A 20,521-nucleotide genomic window follows, 5' to 3' on the forward strand; every position below is an offset into this window, starting at 1 on the left:
GTAGCATTTTGACCATCTTCCCACCTGGGGGTCTCATCTTCCGATGGTATACCGACATATCTCTGGTTGTACTGATCCATTTAGTTTTCACGGGAAGAATACTGTGGTGGGTTGCCATTACCTTCCCCAGGGATCGCATTTAGTCTGACCTCTCTGTCATGACCTTCCCGTCTTGGGTGGCCCTTCACAGTTTAGCTCATGGCATCATTGAGGTGCTCAAGCTCCAGCACCATGACAAGGTAACGATCCTTGCTGAAGAAGATTTCAGTAGATACACTTAAAGTGCATTCCATATATGTGATCAAAAATTACTTGAAAGGATACTGAATTTTATTTGAAATTACTTGAAAGTCTCCAGACTTACCAATTAAACAAACATTCAGAGATCAGAGAGATTCCAAGAGCTGCTGTTTAACAAGTCTCCAATGGACCCAAAATAACTGATGTCCCATTCATGTGTCTTCTCTAAGTATAATTAAATCTGCATTCAACCTATCAGGTTGTGGCTTATTGGTCAAGAATGGGTTTTCACTGGTCCTAATGTTATCTTTTCTAACCAGAAGCTTCTTCCCAAGATAGATAGATAGAGATGAGAGGTGTTTAAAAGACTTGTATGGCTGCCCATCTTATCTGTTACAACTTTGGGTGGCTCACAAAACAAAAATAAAAACCAAAAGAGCAAATCACCCCTTGGACTTAATCACATGCCACATTCCTGGAGGCCTTGACCAACCAGAAGAACACAGGTGGCAGAGTTCACAGTAGCAAGGACCCTGTCCACTTCCTCAGGATCAACCAGTTCAACCTCTGGAGTCCTTGGTGCTCTCTGAGTCTTGTTGTTTTCTTGCAGACGTTTCATTGCCAGGCTAGGCAACATCTTCAGTGCAACACTGAAGATGTTGCCTAGTCTGGCAATGAAACATCTGCAAGAAAACAAGGCTCAGAGCGCACCAAGGACTCCACAGTTCAACCCTGAGCTACAAATATTCTCTTCAAGTAGTTCAAACTCTTCCCAGATAACTGAGCTCAGACATGTTTTGGTCACTTCCAAAGAAACTGCCCTGCTCAACTCCAAGCAAAGTTGAGTGACTTTGTCTGACATATACCAAGAACATTCCCCACAGTGGCTCTGCAGGGACTCCCCCATTGCCTCCTTACCCAGGAAGGACCTGGTCACCCAAAACAGGGCTGCCAGCCAGTTATCTCCATATACAATAAGAGCAGAGAAGTAAGCTTGCCTCACCACTCTTATTGCCACAAGGTAAGACCTAATAAAGTCTCTTACCTGTGCTTGGTTGGCTTCGCTCTTCCTCTTTCTCCAGTGGTGCTCCTTTGTTGCTTCACCTTTCAGCGCTCCTGAGTAAACCAAGGTGCTCTATGAGATCTGCAACCAGAGAGAGTCCATGCAGGCACAATCCAGTCCAAGGCCCTTGCTACATGCTCATTCTAAGTCGCAACCAGGGCCTCAGCTGAACCATGTGCCAGAGCTTCAGGAAAAAAACCAAGTTCTCTTCAAAACTGCATTGGGTCCAACAGTCGCCTGGGGCAGATCAATGGAATAGGATATCTATACCATATAATCTAATAGGATAACAATATAATGAATATAATAATATAGTGCAGTGCAGTGTAGTGTAGTGTAATGTAATATATAATAAATACTCTTTCCTAGCCCTATTAGCTGATTTTCTTGCAGGGACCATCTGTATGTGCTCTTCCACTGAGATATGGATCGTACAAATTTGTCCTCACATGGAGCAAATCAAGTCCAGGTGTTGTTTTTTCTTGTTTTTTTGTTTTTTTGCCTAATCATTGATGCCTGCAAGATTTTGACTGCCCTCATAACATTCTGCTCCCTCTACAACAAGCTATTATTCAAAAGCGAAGTTCATGTTGCTTTCAGTGTAATTCTTAAAACTGTTTATCTCCACTGGAATTGTCATTGATCAATTGTTTTGTTCTCCTGTCCTACAGCTGATTCAGACAGTAAGCGCAGTAGACCAGGATGACCCACAAGAGGGACAGCACTTCTACTATAGCTTGGCTCCTGAGACAGCAAACAACCCCAATTTTACTCTAAGGGACAATCAAGGTAATTGAACTAGACATCAATTTGTTTTGCTAATTAATATCTTCAGAAGTAGGTTGAATTGCTATTTCAAACTGCTTCATGAGCCAGCCATTGCAAATAATACCAAATGACACCTGCTCCTTAAAAGCAGCCATGAAATGATGTATCATTCTGTTTTCAGAACAGTTATAAATTATTTGCCTCATATTTCTCAGTGCAGTGATAAGGCCTTTTATTTTGAGGAACAATACCAAGGTTGTGCAAATCCAAACCTTGTTACCCTTGTTATCATGTTGTGGATATCTTCAGTGAATGGACTTAGTACAAAATGTTTTAAACTTCCATTTTAAATAATGAATTTGGGGTGGGGGGAGGAGAGATGACCAGATGAATATTATTTCGTTCTCTCTTAATCCTGCACTTTCTCTATACTTCTTCAGAACACAGAAAAGGTCATTGCCTTATTGTTTCAGATTTCCTTCCTTCTGGTGGTGTGAAGATCCAAAACAGAAAAAAGGCTTCAAAGAGGATGTGGCCCATTTGCTGCATCTAGTGGCACCTCCTCCTCCTTAAAGAAGCCACTTTTTTTGCTCTTGGCACGCATAGCAATTCTATAGTCCCAGAAAAATATGCATTTGAATTTAAGAGGCACAGACAGGGGGCAACAAGGCCATTATAACTTGTCAGCACCTCCTTACTATCTTCTTACCTCAAACATGTATTTTCCTGGGAGTGCACAGCTGCTGTGCGAGCCAAGAAAAAGTTTCATCTTCTTTTAGAGAAGCCAATAGGTGTAACAAATATACTCATGTCCCTTTCAAAAGAACCTTTTCACTTCAGATCCAGTGTGACCAAATGTGACTTCCTATGGCAAGACACTTAGTACAGAGGTCAAAGAAAATGTTTAAAGAAATAGAAAGGGGGAAAAACCAAGAGGAGCGACAGAAAAAAATTGGTCATAAGAATCAGGAATAAGAAATTAGGCAACTGTGCATAACAAAAGAAATGTATACTTTGTTTGCTGTTTGTTTCTAAGATTATCTATCATGTCATGCAAACCATCTCCAGAGAGTGTATAAAAATTATATTGGGTTCAATATAGTATACATGAGAGCCAAGTTGGTGTAGTGGTTAAGGCATCAGGCTAGAAACCAGGAGATGGTGAGTTCTAGTCTTGCCTTAGGCACAAAGCCAGCAGTGATCTTGGGCCAGTCACTCTCTCTCAGCCCTTGGAAATAGGCAATGGCAAACCACTTCTGAAATCTTGCTAAGAAAACTGCAGGGACTAGTCCAGGCAGTCGCCAGGAGTCAATAATGACTCAACGGCATCTCCCCCAAAATAATATACATTTTTTTAAAAAATCATAAAACAATAAAACCAATTAAAAAGTAACTAGTTGTTAAGAGTGTCAGAGCAGTGTCATTGAGGTGCAACTGAGATAGCAAATATTGAGGTGAATAAACATATTTTCTGATGAGCCTAAACTGTAATAAGAATCAATATGCATTCAGCTATGCATACATTCAGCAGGTTCCATTCTATTCCCTTTCCTTTCTTCTGGAATTCCCATTTTTCCTCTTCAAATAGCAAATCCCTTGGCTCCTGAGCATGTTGAAGTTTCTTTGGGCTAGTTGTAGTTTCTACTTAAAGATTTTTCTTTCTAAAAATACCTTATGCAGACCAAGAGTTTCTCCTGGGTCTGGTGATTCCTCCCTCTGTTAAGTGGATGATGCTATTTTAACTTGATAAGGCAGTTGGGGAAATGAATGAGCTATTAATGTAGGAAATGATAGAGAAATAAGCAGCACTATAGCATCACCTAATGGAGAAGCAGGGAAAAAGTAAGATTTACAAAACCTCCCAAGCAGTTCCTTGAAAACTATGTTTTTCACATCGTTCCATTCTCCGAAAGTTATTTGTCATATTGTTTCAATTCCATTTTTTTTTTTAAATCTTCACTTTATGAAATAGTTTGACCAGTTTGATGTTGCATTAAAGGAATTAAGAACCTCTAACCTCTCCACAACTGGCCTCACCATGTGGTCATATATTATCCATGCATGCTCAGGAACCGACATGCACAAAAGGTATGGACTCTTTTCAACCCTGCTCAGTTCAGCCTGGAAAGGTCATGGCAGAGGGTAGGCACATATTCCCATGTCCAGAAGTTCACATCTAGCTAACCTTTACTGATCTCAAAAAGCTAAGCAGGGGACATTGGAAAACATTTCAAAATGCTGCCAAGAACATTACATGGAGATGCCCATGAAGTCATGAGGAATCAAGTTCAACTTGAAGGAGACTTTATCTTTTCCCTAGCAAAGAATTTACACACTTAGCTATTGCTCTGTAACAGCCTTCCTCAACATGGCGAAAATCGATGTAATATAAAAATGATGTATTTTGCCACTTTAATTACCTTTCAATGACAAAACTGGAATTTTTAAAAGGGTATAACTTTCAGAAAGTGGAGTGTCTTCTCACATCATCAGTCTACAGCAGTGAAGTGCCCAGATTAATTATTTGGAAATTGCTGTCAAGGTTTGCAAGACATTGCCTTGCTGGAACGTATTTGTGACCCTTGTCTTCTTTGCTTAAACTTACACCAGTGATGAATTTGAAGGAGGCCAGCACTAAAACATTTGCTGATCTAGGTTCATTTAATACTTGGGGCATTCTGCTAAAACAACGCTTCAGCTATAGGACAGGGAGAAAGGGAAAAAAATGAGAAAATTCCCCCTCTCTCTCTCTCTCTCTCTCTCTCTCTCTCTCTCTCTCTCTCTTTCTCTCTCTCTCTCTCTCTCGCCTATTTATTTCAACATCTGTAATGAGGAATGACAAGAGAGGTTTGTTGTCAAAAAGCAGTTTTCAGGCACATCCTTTTTGTCAGGCAGAAGAATAAGGAGTTCTAGTTCTGCCCTTTGGTGCCATTCATTTCAATGCTGAGTTCTTTCATTATTTTTAATAAGGATCTCAGAATGATGAATATTCATACTTAGAAGTGCTATAGATTAGATTCAGATTTATTCTATAGATTAGAATAAAATAGGACATTAAAATGTATTACAACATAGTCATCGCAGCCATAATATAAAATATTATTTACAAAATATTATTTACATTGTGCAATGCAACATTCTGCAAATAATAGCTGAATAGCTTGATTGAACTGAAAGGGATGTAACCCTCAACTAACTTACATCCCTTTAATTTCAGTAGATCTACTTTGTTTAATCTGGGTCCAACCTATTATTTGCAAAAACCATCCCAAAAAGATGAAGGGAAATAGGTCAATGCTTGGATCTATTTATAACAACAAATATTGCCAAATATTTATTTTAGTTGGTGTCTCCTAAGTATAACTAAATTTAGATTCAGTAAAATGAATCATACTACACCATACACCAGGCTGGAAACCAGGAGACCATGAGTTCTAGTCCTGCCTTAAGCACAAAGCCAGCTGGGTGATTTGGGGCCAGTCACTTTCTCTCAGCCCTGGGAAGGAGGCTTTGTATAAACACAGCTTTCACTGTGTAAATATTTCTTACTAAAAGTGACCCAGCTACAGAGAATCCTAAATGAAATGGATTTGGGAGGTTTCTTGTAGACAGGATTCATGCCTGAGCATGGGACCTGCCACCTCTGAGGGCACTTGAGTGGAGGGAGGGAGTGTCCCCCTCCTGGTTTCCTTAGATGTTTCAGTGGCCTTCAGTACCATTGACCAAGATATCCTTCCAGACTGATTGCAAGAATTGAGGTTTGGAGGCCTTATTCTGCAGTGGTTTTCCTCCTTCCTAAATGGGCAGTTTCAGTTAGCATATATGGAGGAAGAGTGGCTGCACACATAACTACTCTAATGCGGGATCCTGCAGAGCTTCGTCCTCTTCTCCATGCAATTTAATATCTATATGAATAATCCCTACACAGTATTAAGCTGCTTTGGAAGGTCATACATCAGGTTTAGGGTGTGGTATCATCATTATACTGATGATACTCAGTGGTACTTCACCGGACCAGACCAGGGATGCCACTGACATTCTGGCCTGGTGCCTTGAGACTGTAAGGGCCTGGATGGGTGAAAACAAGCTCAGAGAAAATCCTACGAGACAGGGTTTTTTGGTGATTGATCTAGCGTTTACCTTGGCTCTGGATGGGATCCAGATCTGCAATCTGGGGGTCTTCCTGAACTTGTGGCTACTGCTTGAGCAGCAAATAGAAGGTTTATTCAAGGGACCCTTTGCCCAGCTCTGGCTGGTAGGCCAATTGAAAGCCCTTTTAGACCAGAGTGCTCTGACAACAGTGTTTTACATCCCCATGAACATGCACTTATACTACTGAAATATGCTTTACATGAACCTGCAGATTACTCAGAAACTTCTGCTGATCCAAAATGTAGCAGTCCATCTGCTAGCTTGGGGTAACGTATTTATTGGTGTATCATCTATGCTGAGGTCGCTGCATTGGTTACTGATTTGTTTCTGGGTGCAATCCAAAGTGCTTTCACCTTTAAATCCTTAAAGGGCTTGGCATTTGGGACCATCTGTCCCACCCAGTCAGCCCACTCTGTTTGTATTCTGACAGAAGGAATATTGAAAGTTCACAACCCTCAGAAGGTGAGGGGATGGGGGCTTAACAGTGTCCCTTCTCAGTAGCTCTTTCCACCCTTTGCCTCCTAAATAAGGACTACCCCCTACCTCCAAGCCTTCAAGAAGCTGGTGAAGATGTTTTTTATTCCTCTGAATGTATGGGTACTGATACACCTAAGCTGATTTGTTGATGGTTGCAACTGTTTTTTTTTCCTTTGCAAGCTGCTTCAAGTCCTTTCAGAAGTAGGTGGTCTATATTCTGTAGCTAACTGTATAAAGAAACAGTTTATTTTTAAAAAAATAGCAGAAGCTGTTGTCCAGTCTTGGAAGAAAAGAAACAGGATTTTTTTTTGTCATATTTTTGACATTCATACCTTATCAAGGTTTCTTGTTAACAATATGATGGGATCAAATCCCTCTGGAATCTCATGAGACATGCATAAAGAGGATTTAGCACATGTGCATCACACCAGAATTGTAAATTTGTCAACTTGCCTAGAAATTTCAGTTAAGAATGAGGTGGATGCCTGCTCAACATTAAGCTAGTCAAAAAGGAAGTTGGGACAGGCAGGACAAGTATAACCATTTCTGGAAGATGAATCTCTAGGAAACCACCTAGACTCCCCTGCTTTTCATTCTTCTTTGTACATAAATTAATAGCAGAAGGTTAATCAATAAATCAAGCTGAAGTCCAAGCTGTCATGTTCACTGTTTCAATGTAGTTTATACATTGTAATGTTTCACATGCCATGGCGCTGACGCACATTTCTGTTTGGGAGGGAGCTGCTGTGAAACCTTGTACCAAGCTCTGTATCTGAATTCATTACAATGGAATGTGTTTGGGTTATGTTCTCTGTTCAAGGCCTTTTCTCGCAGACCATCAGAAACCGTTAGGAGCACCTGGGATTGTGAACTTGAGAAGATTCTATGGAGGGAGGGATTTCATTTGCACTGAGGGTTTTTAGTTTGAATTTGGTGCGCTTTCATCATTCTCAGCTCTCTCTGTGATCCTGCATACTATTCTTTAATAAATCAGATATCTTTGAATTCCTGTTCATGAGTCTGACAGTGTTTTAGAATAGGCAACCATTACATAAAGCTGAGAATCCCCACAGTTGTACTGTTAGCTCCTACCAAGATCAGTTTCTTGCAAGGGAAAATAGTTAACGATGGCTGAGTCCAAGCTCACGACCAGGGGACTTGAGGAGATGGCTAGCTTGATGCCCAAGTTGACGGTCAAGAGCGGAGAACTGAACCTCACCCCAGAACCTTCAGACTCCCAGGATGGATCGAGTTCCAATTCTGAGGTGGAGGAATCTAACGATGGGGAAGAGCCAGAGCAACCGGGCCCCAGTGAATTGCTCGCAGAGTTGATCACCTTGGATGAAGTAGGGGAACCCCAGCCAGGGACGTCAGGGGCGTCCTGGAAGTATCGGTTCCCACTAACCCCAGACAAAGAATCTACTATGGTGTCAACAGAGAAAAAGCCGAACACACGAGGGAGGGAGGACTCTCAAACCCCTGAAAGGCTAAGAGTGATGGAGGCCAAAATAGAATCAATAGAGTACATGCTAAGAAACCTGTCTCTGTCACTGGAGGGGCAGGGGAGGCGCGGAGGAGATCCCAGCTTCCCGCAACCATCCTCCATCCTCCCATCCGGACCGCCAGCAGAGCGGGGCTGGAGACAGCTCCAGGATGAATCTCCACCCTGCAGGGCTCGATCACCAGTGTCCTCACCCCGAAGAGGGAAAGCTACTGTAACCTGGGGCCCAAACACTCAAGTGGCTGCTGATTCCACTCCAACCGGAGTGCGGGTGAGAGACTTTTCTGTCATGTTTGATGGGGATCCAACAAAGTTATCTTTCTTTTTAACTAATGCTAAAAGTTATATGAGGCAGTTTGGAGCATACTTCCCTTCCAAAGAGGCTAAAATAACTGCCATTGCTACCAAGTTGAAGGGTCTAGTGGCTGACTGGTATGTTCAGTTAAGTGATGCTGACTCCCCTGCACTTGATTATTTTGATGATTTCATGTGGGCGTTAAAGCTGCATTTTGAGGATCCTCTGGCCAAGGCAAGAGCTAAGAAGGCGCTGAAGGATCTTACCCAGGGCCAGCTGTCTGTAGCTGATTACGCCCTGGAGTTTAAGGCTTTAGCTGGGAAAATCCCTGACTGGTCTCAGTCAACCCTAATAGAACGGTTTAAAGAGAGACTCAACTGGGACATCCTATGGTGGGCGTTGTGTAGAGATGACCCAGAGTCATTGTACAACTGGATCTGTCTGGCAGGCAAGGCTGAGCACGCTCAGCATACCTTCATGCAAACTAGAAAATCTGAAAAACCACCCGCCACCATGAGGGGACCCCGAAGTGCTACGACTGCTGCCCGGCCAAGCTATAGAGCTTGGGATGAGGAGAGAGATTGGCTCTACGCGAGGGGTCAGTGTCTCCAATGCGGAAAGGAGGGCCACCGAGCAGCTGATTGCCCAAAAGCCAAAGCTGGAGATGGAGCGGGGAAGCCGCTGGTGAAATCGCCCCCCCCCTCGCGGCGGATGACAGCAGCCAAGGGGACAGCCAACACTGAGGAAGTAATCTACTTCTCGGGAGAGGCTGAAGACAACTCTAAGGAGCCGGCGGGAAACGCCAGCCCCCTGCCATGAAGAGCGCCTGTGGGCAGGTGGAGGAGGATGGGCGCAAAGATGCTATGGTGAGTGCTGATTGTCCCACTTTAGCATAAAAGAGAAATTGGGTTCCCGCACAAAAACTACAGAGGTATGGGCTTTAGTTGACTCTGGGTGTTCCAGGTGTTTAATTCACCCTGATCTGGTTGCTGCTTTGGACCTGCCTAGCTTCCCCCTCCAGCAGCCTTTGATCTTCACACAGTTGGATGGTTCAACGGTGGGGGGGGGGGCGGCAACCCATTTCACTGGAACTGTCGCAATGCAAATGGGCAGCCACCGTGAAACTTTGAAATTCGTTGTAGCACCTGTTGGCAATCCCTTGGTAATTCTGGGGATCCCCTGGTTGACCTATCGAAGCCCCTATATAAACTGGGAGCACAGAACTGTGACTTTTAAAGATGGTTTTTACCAAGCTCCGGCAGCGGAGAGAGTTGCACATGCGGGGGTTGGAAGGGCAGTGATCGCCACACCCTAACTTGCCACATTTAGAAGGCTTGCCTGATCAATACCAAGACTTTGCAGACGTATTTGGGGAGATGGAAGCAGATCAGCTACCCCCCCCCCCCACCGGAAAACTGACTGTGCAATAGAGTTGGTCCCCAATGCTCAATTGCCCAAGCCTAAAATTTATCCGATGACTCAGAAGGAGCTTGAGGCATTACGGGACTTCATTGACAAAAATCTGTCAAGGGGATTTATTGAACCTGCTACTTCCCCAGTTGGGGCCCCTGTGTTATTCCGGGAAAAGAAAGATGGCACGTTTCGACTCTGTACAGACTATCGAGGGTTAAATTCTGCCTCTATTATCAACAAGTACCCTCTCCCGCTCATGAAGGACATGTTAGCTCATTTGTCAAAGGGCAAGATTTTCTCCAAGCTCGATCTTCACGAAGCCTATTTCCACATTCGCATAAGAGCTGGGGATGAGTGGAAAACTGCTTTTAATTGCCCACTAGGATCGTTTCAGTACAAAGTCCTCCCTGTTGGGTTAGCAGGGGCACCCGAAGTCTTCATGCAGTTGATCAATGAAGTTTTACATGATCATTTGTTTAAAGGGGTCCTGGTTTACTTAGATGATGTTCTCATTTACACTGAAACCAAGGAGGAACACGAACGCCTCCTCAAACAGGTGTTATGCAAACTTAGAGATGCCAAACTCTATGCCAAACTTTCCAAATGTGAATTTCACAAAACCCAACTTGACTATCCGGGCTATCGGGTGTCTGACAAGGGTATTGAGATGGACCCTGCAAAAATTCAGGTGATTCTAAGTTGGGAACATCCCCGCACCCAGAGGCAATTGCAAAGTTTCCTCAGGTTCAGTAATTATTATCGCCAGTTTATCCAGGGGTTCACTGAGATTGCCTTGCCCCTCACTGATTTACTCCGTACCATGGGCTTGGGGGAGACACGCAAAGTAAAACACCCTGGGGCCATGCTGAATTGGATGCCTGAATGCCAGGCAGCATTTGAAAAGTTGAAAACCCTTTTCACTGCTGAGCCTATTCTACAGCACCCTGATCCTGAACGCCCCTTTGTGGTCCAAGTTGATGCTTCTGACTCCTCAGCTGGGGCTATTTTGTTACAGAGGGATTCTGAAAATCACTTAAAACCCTGCACTTATCTGTCCAGGAAATTTTCTGAAACCAAACGCCATTGGCACTTTGGGAAAAGGAGGTGTTTGCTGTAAAAGCCGCTTTGGAAACCTGGCATCACCTCCTTGAAAGCGCTAAATGCCCTTTTGAGGTTTGGACTGATCACAGGAATTTGCAAACCCTCCACAGCCCCCGGCGTCTCAGCCCTAAACAAATTCGCTGGGCTCAGTTTTTCAGTCGCTTTAACTTCCAGTTAAAATTTATCCCGGGAAAGAAAAACTTTCTGGCTGATGCTTTGTCACGTTTACCTCAGGACCTTGACCAGGTGGCAGATGTGGTTGGGACTGTTCTCACTGAACCACAACTGGGCTTGGTTGCTGTCACTCGGAGCCAGACCCATGCACAGGCAACCCCACTCCCAGCCCAGTCTGGGAAGCAGAAAGTGCAAGTTCTTTGTCAGTTACAGAAGGACTTTCTCCAGGCACTGAAATCTGACACTTGGTTGCTAGCTAATAGAGACAATGTTTCTTTTGAAAATGGTCTGGCATGGGTGGAACACCACCTTTACGTTCCTGAAACTTTAAGAGCTGATGTTTTGCAGCATTCCCATGATGATAAACTTGCTGGACACTTTGGTTTTGTCAAAACCTTGCCTTTGGTTCATCATCAATTTTGGTGGCCAACCTTAAGACATGATGTAAAAGACTATGTTGCTTCCTGTCCTGTTTGTGCCATGTCAAAATGAAAGGGGGGGAAACCACAGGGGCTTCTACAGCCAGTGGCCAGCCCATCCCGTCCCTGGGACAAGATTTCTATGGATTTTATTGTGGATCCTCCTCCCAGTCAGAAGAAAACTGTCATTTGGGTTATAAAAGATTTTTTCTCCAAGCAAGTGCATTTCATTCCATGTGCATCCATCCTGTCAGCCCCACAAATGGTGTGCCTATTTCTTCTCCATATCTACCGCCTCCACAGTAGCCCCTCCCATTTGGTCAGTGACCACGGGACACAGTTTACTTCCCAGTTTTGGAAATCATTTTTAAAATTGATTGGCACCAAACAAGCACTATCCACATTGTCCCATCCTCAGACTGATGGTTCTACTGAGATTTTGAACTCCACTCTTGAACAGTTTCTAAGAGCATACATTAACTACCATCAGGACAATTGGGTGGACTTATTGCCTTTTGCTGAAGTTGCTTATAACAATGCTGTGCATCAAAGTACCAGACAAACCCATTTTCACATGGTTTCTGGTCACGACTTTGTTCCCATCCCTGAACTGCCACAGCCCCTTCCCAAACATGTTCTACATCTGACTGGGCTGTTAAGCTGTCTAATTCCTGGCCAGTCATTCAGCAAGCTTTGGCTGACGCCCAAGCTGCTTACAAGTCTCAAGCTGATAAGCATCACTCTTTACAACATGACTTCAAAGTTGGGGATCAGGTGTATCTATCTACTAAATTTATCAAATCACCTCAACCCTCTAAAAAACTTGCTCCCAAATTCATTGGTCCTTTTCCTATTGTTGGTCTTGTCAATCCAGTTACTGTTAAATTGGAACTGCCTCACAATTTGAAACACTTGCACCCTGTTTTCCATTGCAGCTTGCTTAAGCCTGTGCACCACTCACCATGTTGGCACCCTCAACCTCCTCCTCCCGCTCCAATTATGATTGATGGCCAACAACACTTTGAAGTCAAGGACGTCGTTGATTCTCGCAAGCTTCGAGGCACCCTTCAGTATCTGGTCTGATGGAAACACTTTCCTCATCCTGAATGGGTGTCTGCCCACCATGTTAATGCTCCTGATTTAGTTCGGCGTTTCCACCTTGCTTACCCTTTGAAGCCTGCTGCTTAATGTATTCTTTATTTGGGGAGGGCAGTATGTCATGTTCACTGTTTCAATGTAGTTTATACATCATAACGTTTCACATGCCATGGCACTGACGCGTGTTTCTGTTTGGGAGGGAGCTGCTGTGAAACCTTGTTCCAAGCTCTGTATCTGTATTCATTACAATGGAATGTGTTTGGGTTATGTTCTCTGTTCAAGGCAGACCATCAGAAACCGTTAGGAGCACCTGGGATTGTGAACTTGAGAAGACTCTATGGGGGGAGGGATTTCATTTGCACCGAGGGTTTTTAGTTTGAATTTGGCACGCTTTCATCATTCTCAGCTTTCTCTGTGATCCTGCATACTATTCTTTAATAAATCAGATATCTTTGAATTCCTGTTCATGAGTCTGACAGTGCTTTAGAATAGGCAACCATTACACAAGCTACTATGTCTGTTCATGAAACATCAAACTCTCCAAAACTTCAAAATGGTTTCACTTATAAGAGAGCAGGATATTTAAACAGAAATTCTGAAATTAATGTAAATAGAGAGTCTTAGGTGGCTCTCTTTCACTAATTCTTTTGTCTCCTTCCTTCCTTTTCTTTTTTTCCTTTCCTGTTTTCTCCTCCCTCCTTTCTTTTCACTGCCCCTCTTGTCATTGGCTCTTTTTTCACTCATTTTCTTATGTGCAACTAAATTCATTGTCTGAAACAGGGGTGAAATAATATCTCTGAGGTCACTGTAAAGTGAACGGAGTGACCTGGCTAGTGGGAGGCCATATAAATTGAGCAAATAAATAAATAAATGTTTCACTAACAATATTAATAATAGCATTCCCAGCATGGACATGAGCAAGCCAGCTTCCAAAGGCAGAGAAACATTTGTCACTGAAAGTCTAGAGTAAGTCACAAACAATTGCAGATTCAATATATATGTTTCCAGAAGTAGTTATTTTGCAGCAGTAGATCCAGGTAAACATAGTAATGTAAGTTTATAAAACTAGTTTTGCAATACATACTGTATATCTGATATTTTAATATTGTGAATAAATATTGGCTTCTTTCTTTTCTTTTTCTTTTCTTTCTTTTCTCTCTTTCCTCTTTCCTCTTTAAACTTTAGACAACACAGCTTGGATTTTAACGAAGAAATCAGGCTTTCGGCAACATGAGCAGAATACCTTTTATCTTCCCATCTTGATAGCTGACAATGGACGTCCTGTGCTAAGTAGCACTGGGACAGTAACCATTCACGTCTGCAGCTGTGATGAAAAAGGTCTTGTGATGTCCTGTAATGCAGAGGCCTACATACTCCCTGTCAGCCTGAGCAGAGGAGCTCTTATTGCCATTCTAGCTTGCATCTTTGTTTTGCTAGGTAAGTATACATACCATTTTGTGAACAAAAGGTAAATCTACATATTCTTCAGGCAAAATAAGGGAAGCAGCAATATTTGCTGGACTGTAATGCTAATTCCTACAGCGATAGCAATTTTGGTGGAGAAAACTAGGTCTTTTTGATTACCATTATGTATAAAATGTTTCATGTTGATTTGTCTTGTAATTCTTTTAGGACATTTACACTCTGGCTAGACCAAGGATGGACAAAAAAAGTAGCATGGATTGTCCTCTAGATCCGTGGGTGACTTGCAGCGTAATAGTCAAAGGCTTCTTAATCCTAAATATCAGATAATAGTTGCAAGTTTAAAAGCTCCCTGTCTCCAATTGCACTGCTAAAATGAACTGCCTGGAGTTGGATTTTTTATCACAGCCGTTCCAAATTGGTTCTGATACTGATCACAAATTCCTAAGCAAGACATGTATTGATGATTAATTTTTGGACTGATCACATGCTTCATTATTACCATATGAGGCATATTTTGTATTTTGTTGTGGTTGATGGACTTTATGTTCTAGTAAAAAACATACAAAATAGGTTGTGTACACAGCATTAATGTGGTTGATGGGTTTCAATGTGATACTTCCTTAGAAGCCATTAGGACTTGTACCTGCTTCTGAAATGATCCAGAAGATGTACTTTGGACCTCACATGAGCAAAACATCTCTCTGCTCTTCATTAACACTGGTAAATCTTCTGCTGCAAGCTCGAAAAAAGATGCCATTGTTTTAAGAGTCACTTTTATTAGCTGACTCCTTAAGCAGTGACTTCTTTCGCAGGCTCATGTGAAAGGCTGAGAAAGGTAGAAGCTGCTTTAATTAATAACAAGTGCTATGCTTCCATTTGCACAAACTCCAAAGCACTTGTTCCAAATCTATCTTGAAGCACACACAGCCATATTGCCCATGCATTTCATCAGCATTCTGGGTATCCTCTCATAATGGGTTGGACTTCCATAATCTCTTCACTGGCTTGATCTTTTGGCATTCAGCTGGGGAGTTATGTGAATTGAAGTCCAGCATATCTAGAAGTTAGCACATTATCTATGGTTACATTAGATACTCAGCAAAATATTGTTACCAGAAGATTCCTTAGTATAGCACAGAAATAGGTAGTTCCTCACATAAAGTATATAAAAATGCCATGTTTCATGAACTACCACCAGTGTTGAAATCCTCTCTCTTTCTTTGACCAAGAGATGGGGTGATATTAGGGACGAATTGCTGTCTAAGTTTCTGTATCTTTGTTCATTACTTGTAGTTCTGGTGCTACTGATCTTATCCATGAAAAGACACCAGAAGCAGCCTTACATGATTGATGAGGAAGAGAATATCCATGAGAACATTGTCCGATATGATGATGAAGGGGGTGGGGAAGAAGACACTGAAGCTTTTGACATTTCTGCCCTGTGGAATCCCAGAGAGGCCCAAGTAATGATGAAGAGCCGACAAGACATGGTGCCAGAAATTGAAAGCCTCTCAAGATACGTTCCTCAGGCCTGCACGATGGACAGCAGTGTTCACAGCTATGTGTTGGCCAAACTCTATGAAGCAGACATGGACCTCTGGGCACCTCCCTTTGACTCCCTCCAGACCTATATGTTTGAGGGCAATGGCTCAGTGGCCGAATCGCTCAGTTCCTTACAGTCTGTAACTACGGACTCAGAACAGAGCTATGACTATCTGACAGACTGGGGACCTCGCTTTAGGAAGCTGGCCGAAATGTATGGTGCCACAGAGGGGAGTGGGGCTCTTTGGTAACAAAGAGGGAAGGGGCCAAGTACTTGGTATTCAAATGCCGCCATCCAAATTTGTACTCATCTGATATGAGACATTGGTGAGATGGCCTCCTACAAATAGCAATATGATGCTTGAGGGAGAATGCAGAAGAGTGCAACTAAATCAAAGCACTCTCTAGATCAGCTTTATGAAATTATTTTAAGCTACATTTGTAAACAATGATAAACAGGAAAGAAAGAAAAAGAAAGAAAGAAAGAAAGAAAGAAAGAAAGAAAGAAAGAAAGAGAAAGAAAGAAAAAGAAAAGAAAAGGGAAGAATTTCCTGGGAATTGTTTTTTATTTTATTTTAAAGACTACACACAAACATTCTGTTCTGGTTTAGAATGACGTTATCATGTTGCTGATTTAAAACACAAGTACACACTCACACACATGGACCACTTATTAACTTTTTTACATCTGAGTGTAAAAACCTATACATTTCAATTCACAAGGAATTGTGTGTAGAAAGCCTTCCCCAGTAGACGATACCTTCCTCTTTGTTTATAAAAGAAACATTTGTGAAAGAATACAGGAAGACACCAACAAAACAGAGGATTTTCTGTTACCAGCGAGTCCTTATGAAAAGACTGAATAGCAGAAGACTTGAGCGAAGTGGGAGGGAGAAACAATTGAATGATACCTGACCCACATGTCATATGCATTATTACTAATATCAAATTAATGTATATGGAGTCTCTCTCCTTAGCTTTTAAAAACTATGATTCAAAACTAAATTTAAAAAATGCCTCATTCCTGCACTGTAGATACTTCTTCCACATGCCAAATGTGAAAATCAGATGTTACCAGTAAAAGCCAAATAAAGTTTTAAAATTATTTCATATCTACATGATGTTAGAGGGCCTTTCCCAAACTAGTCAAGATCAAACGGAGGGAAGTTTACACTGTAGGTGACCTACTTGAACAAATGCAGTATTATAGAGGAATAAATGGATGTAATAAATATTCCATACATAAGTTTTGTATATTTGTTAATAATTTTGGTAATAAATATCACGTACTGGATACAGTACCTTAGAACTCTTTTAATAAAAGTTAAATTGAAGGAAAAAGAATCTGCAAATGGTCTCTGGTCTGTTACAGCTAAAGGGCACCTTGGCTGAAGCCATTGCAATCCCGCTTCCATGTTTGTGAAATCCAACTTGGTCCTCTTCAGATGTATAGGAAACACTACTTCCAGAATGCCTATCCCTATTGCTGCCTCAGCATACTGGAAGCTGTGGTCTCAAAGCTACACAATGTCACCTATGGTTTTAATATTCTGTTTCCCACAATTTCTAAACCACCACTCCCAAAAAAAGAGTGTAAATGCACCTCATTGAGATTCCATGTGCTTTTTATCAACAGCAATCTATGTTTGGGGTTGATCTTCCATGCCTCCTACTTCCATTCCACCCTACTTTGGACACATTATGTGAAGACTCAGCTCTGGAGAAGGCAGTAATGCTGGGAAAGGTGGAAGGAAAAAGAGGAAGAGGATGACCAGCAGCAAGGTGGATGGACTCAGTTACAGTGATGATGAGTACATTATTGGAAGACCTGAAAGACCAAGTTAGGGACAGATTGTCATGGAGAAAATCTGTGGTTGCTAAGAGTCGACAATGACTTGATGGCACATAAGCAATTCCATGCCTCTCTGAATTAATGACATGTAAGGAGGACATTCTAAGGCAATTCATTTCACTATATCAGGGGTTCTGAAACTGTGGATCACAATCCACCAATGAATCAGGAGCAGCTTAGAAGGAAGTTGAAAAATTTAATTAAAGCTGATCAGGGAGCCCTTTCAGATTCACTCCAGTCTTTGCTCCCTGCTTTGTGTGTCCTAGCCAGAGTGGGCTTTCCTTGGGCAAAATGGGAGTGAGTTTTGACAGTGCTCACACTTTGCCTGCACAAGCCCAAAACAAGCAAAAGCAGCACTGCAAAGTTTAAGAACCCCTTATGATATAGATATTAAAATTTAATTATTAAAGGTCAGGGGTATATTTATTTCTTGCCCAGCCATCCTCGACCTCCATGAAATCATTAATTTTATTCATGGGGAAGCTCTTACAAATTCATTTAGCATTTTAGGAAGCCACCCGTATTGCAAATCTTGAAAATCTCTGAACTGGACAAAGCTACAATATATTACCAACCCCTAAGATGCATGTTGAGAAACTATAAACACCTATATCTTCTTGGATCATATATACAGGTTAGGGATAGATCATCATGGAGAAAATCTATCTATGTGGTCACTAGGAATCAAAAACAGCTTGACAGCACCTAATCAGTTGCCACTTTCCCATTGGCAAGCCTCCTGTGAGAGGAGAAATGAAGTTGTAAGAACATTATACATGCTTAACTGATTTAATCCAGAATTCATCTTTCTCCCCTGAGGTCCATGTGGCACTGGTGTCATGGAGTGCAATTGACCAGTGTTGGGACCTTTCTACAAGTAGGGTTTTCTGCTGTTTGTTACACGAAAGCTTCTAGAACTAATACCAGTGAATCCGTAGGAGTTAGAACACGTATACAGGGAGACCAAGATAACTGAGTAATAATACAAGACCACATGCATGCTGAATCAATCAGTTATAGCAATAACCCAGTACGCTGCTGCCAGCTGGGCCTAGTCCAGCAATTGTGAGCCTTCCTAGACAGACATGGCCTCAGAAAACCATGCTCTGGTTACCTCTAGATTACTGCAATACACTCTATATGGGTCTGTCCTTGAAGATAGCTCAGAAACAGAATGAAGCAACAAGACTTTTATCCCACAACCTTTTAGAAGCCACTAACATCAGTCCTAAAAAATTTGCACTGACTGCCTCTCTGTTACTGGTCAATCTTCAGAATGTTAATACTATAATTATCAAGACCATTAACAGAATAGTTGCATATTTAAGGAAGAATCTTTCTCAGTATGTACAGGTAGTCCTCGTGTAGCAACCACAACTGGGACCGGCAACTTGGTTGCTAAGTGAAATGGTCGCTAAGTGAAACTGCAACTGTGCGTATGATCTTACTTCAGCTTTCTTTTGCTTTACAGACCTGTGAAGGTTGTAAATGCGAGGATTGGTTATAAAGTTCCTTTTTCATCACCATCGTAACTGCAGATGCTAAACAGCTAACAATTGCAAACAGCAGTCGCTAAAGTGAGGACTATCTGTATCTACCCAAACATTTAAATCTGCAGCAGGAGCTCTTCAGCATCCCATGCCTGTAAAAGGCACACTGTGTGGGGAGGTGGGAGTCAGTCTTCTTTCCTGTGGTACACCAGTTTTAGAATGCCCTTTGCCTAGATGCTGACACCTTTCAAGAATTGGTGCAGCATTTACTTTTTGTTTTCATGTTCATGATTTACTATCTACAGCCTAACCCCTTTGTCTCTTAACTGCCTCTTGTTTATTATTATTTTCCTTGGATTTCCTATTGGGCTTTGCTTATTGTATGTATTAAAACCTACCATAAAATTTGTAGGAGTATGGGGAGGTTATAAACATCTTAAATAAATCACTGGACAAGGTGGATGGACCTGTTACTTTAGAATCACAGACTCCTACAGTAATACAAAAGGTGAACTTTGGCCCCTTTTGAAGCGCCTGGATTTTTATTTTTGCTGAACTACAGTGCCACCTAATGGTGACATCATATATTTTCCCAGGAATATATATTTATTTTTCTATATGTATGCACTAACAAGGTTATGCAATAGCAAACAGGTAGGATTTGAAAAGGGAACTCATCATTTCTGGAACTATACACATTTTTTATTTTCCCTTTTGCTAATACAGTGACTTTATTTGTTCAAGGTATATATTTTTGCAAGCATTATTTCCTGAATATAATTTCCATGTGTCTTCTCCCTTATACCTACATATATAGATTGTACACATTTGTGAGTTGCAAACTGCATTGCAAAATTTGGAAAAGGATACCTTTTTATGATTAACTGTGTTCCAGTTTGAGAACAGAATTGGGGAATGAGGGATGGATAATTTAGTGAGCCAACTGCAGATCAAACAAGTCCATCATATGTAGCATACCTTCTGCCACATAATTCCATACACACTGAGATGTTATAGATCAACGGAAATCACCTTTGAGATGGTGATGACTAACCTAGCCCCCATAAATCCTGCTCTAATCTATCACTGAATTTAAATTCATTGGGATTCCCTTCCAGAATATAATCTAGATTTGTGACCATGTGGAGAACTGAAGCTGAGAGACCAATTTATGTAATGCATAGCAGCAGTTCTTAGTGTGCATGAGGTGTACTCAAAAAAGGGAGCAGAGCAGGAGCAGAAAAAGGCATTTAATTCCATTCAAATGAAATTAACATTAAATTAAAATTACAAGTTCCAGCAGGTGGCAGCATCTGCCTGTCCTTGTCAAAAGCTAAACAGGGTTGGCTCTGGTTAGTATTTGGTGGGAGAACATCAGGAGTGCCTGAAGACTCAGCTGAGGAGTTATCAAACATCCTGGAAAAAGGCATGATAAACCACTCCTTGTTGCCAACAAAACTATATCTCTATTACCATGCAGTCCCTAGGAATCAAGCTCGACTCACAGGCAT

At 41.8% G+C, this 20,521-nt stretch overlaps 1 protein-coding gene across 1 annotated transcript in view; it reads left to right on the forward strand.

The window, feature by feature from the left end:
* Positions 1-16,068, forward strand: part of CDH20 (cadherin 20) — a 75,958-nt gene extending 59,890 nt beyond the window's left edge. The window contains exons 9-11 of the mRNA XM_063298777.1: positions 1,975-2,092; positions 13,887-14,138; positions 15,420-16,068. Of these exons, the coding sequence (XP_063154847.1) occupies positions 1,975-2,092; positions 13,887-14,138; positions 15,420-15,919 (870 nt within the window). The 3' untranslated portion in view covers positions 15,920-16,068. The remainder of the gene's footprint in view (positions 1-1,974; positions 2,093-13,886; positions 14,139-15,419) is intronic.
* The last annotated feature ends 4,453 nt before the right edge of the window (positions 16,069-20,521 follow it).

The sequence above is a fragment of the Candoia aspera genome, chromosome 3 (genome assembly GCF_035149785.1).
Source record: "Candoia aspera isolate rCanAsp1 chromosome 3, rCanAsp1.hap2, whole genome shotgun sequence".
NCBI lineage: Eukaryota > Metazoa > Chordata > Lepidosauria > Squamata > Boidae > Candoia > Candoia aspera.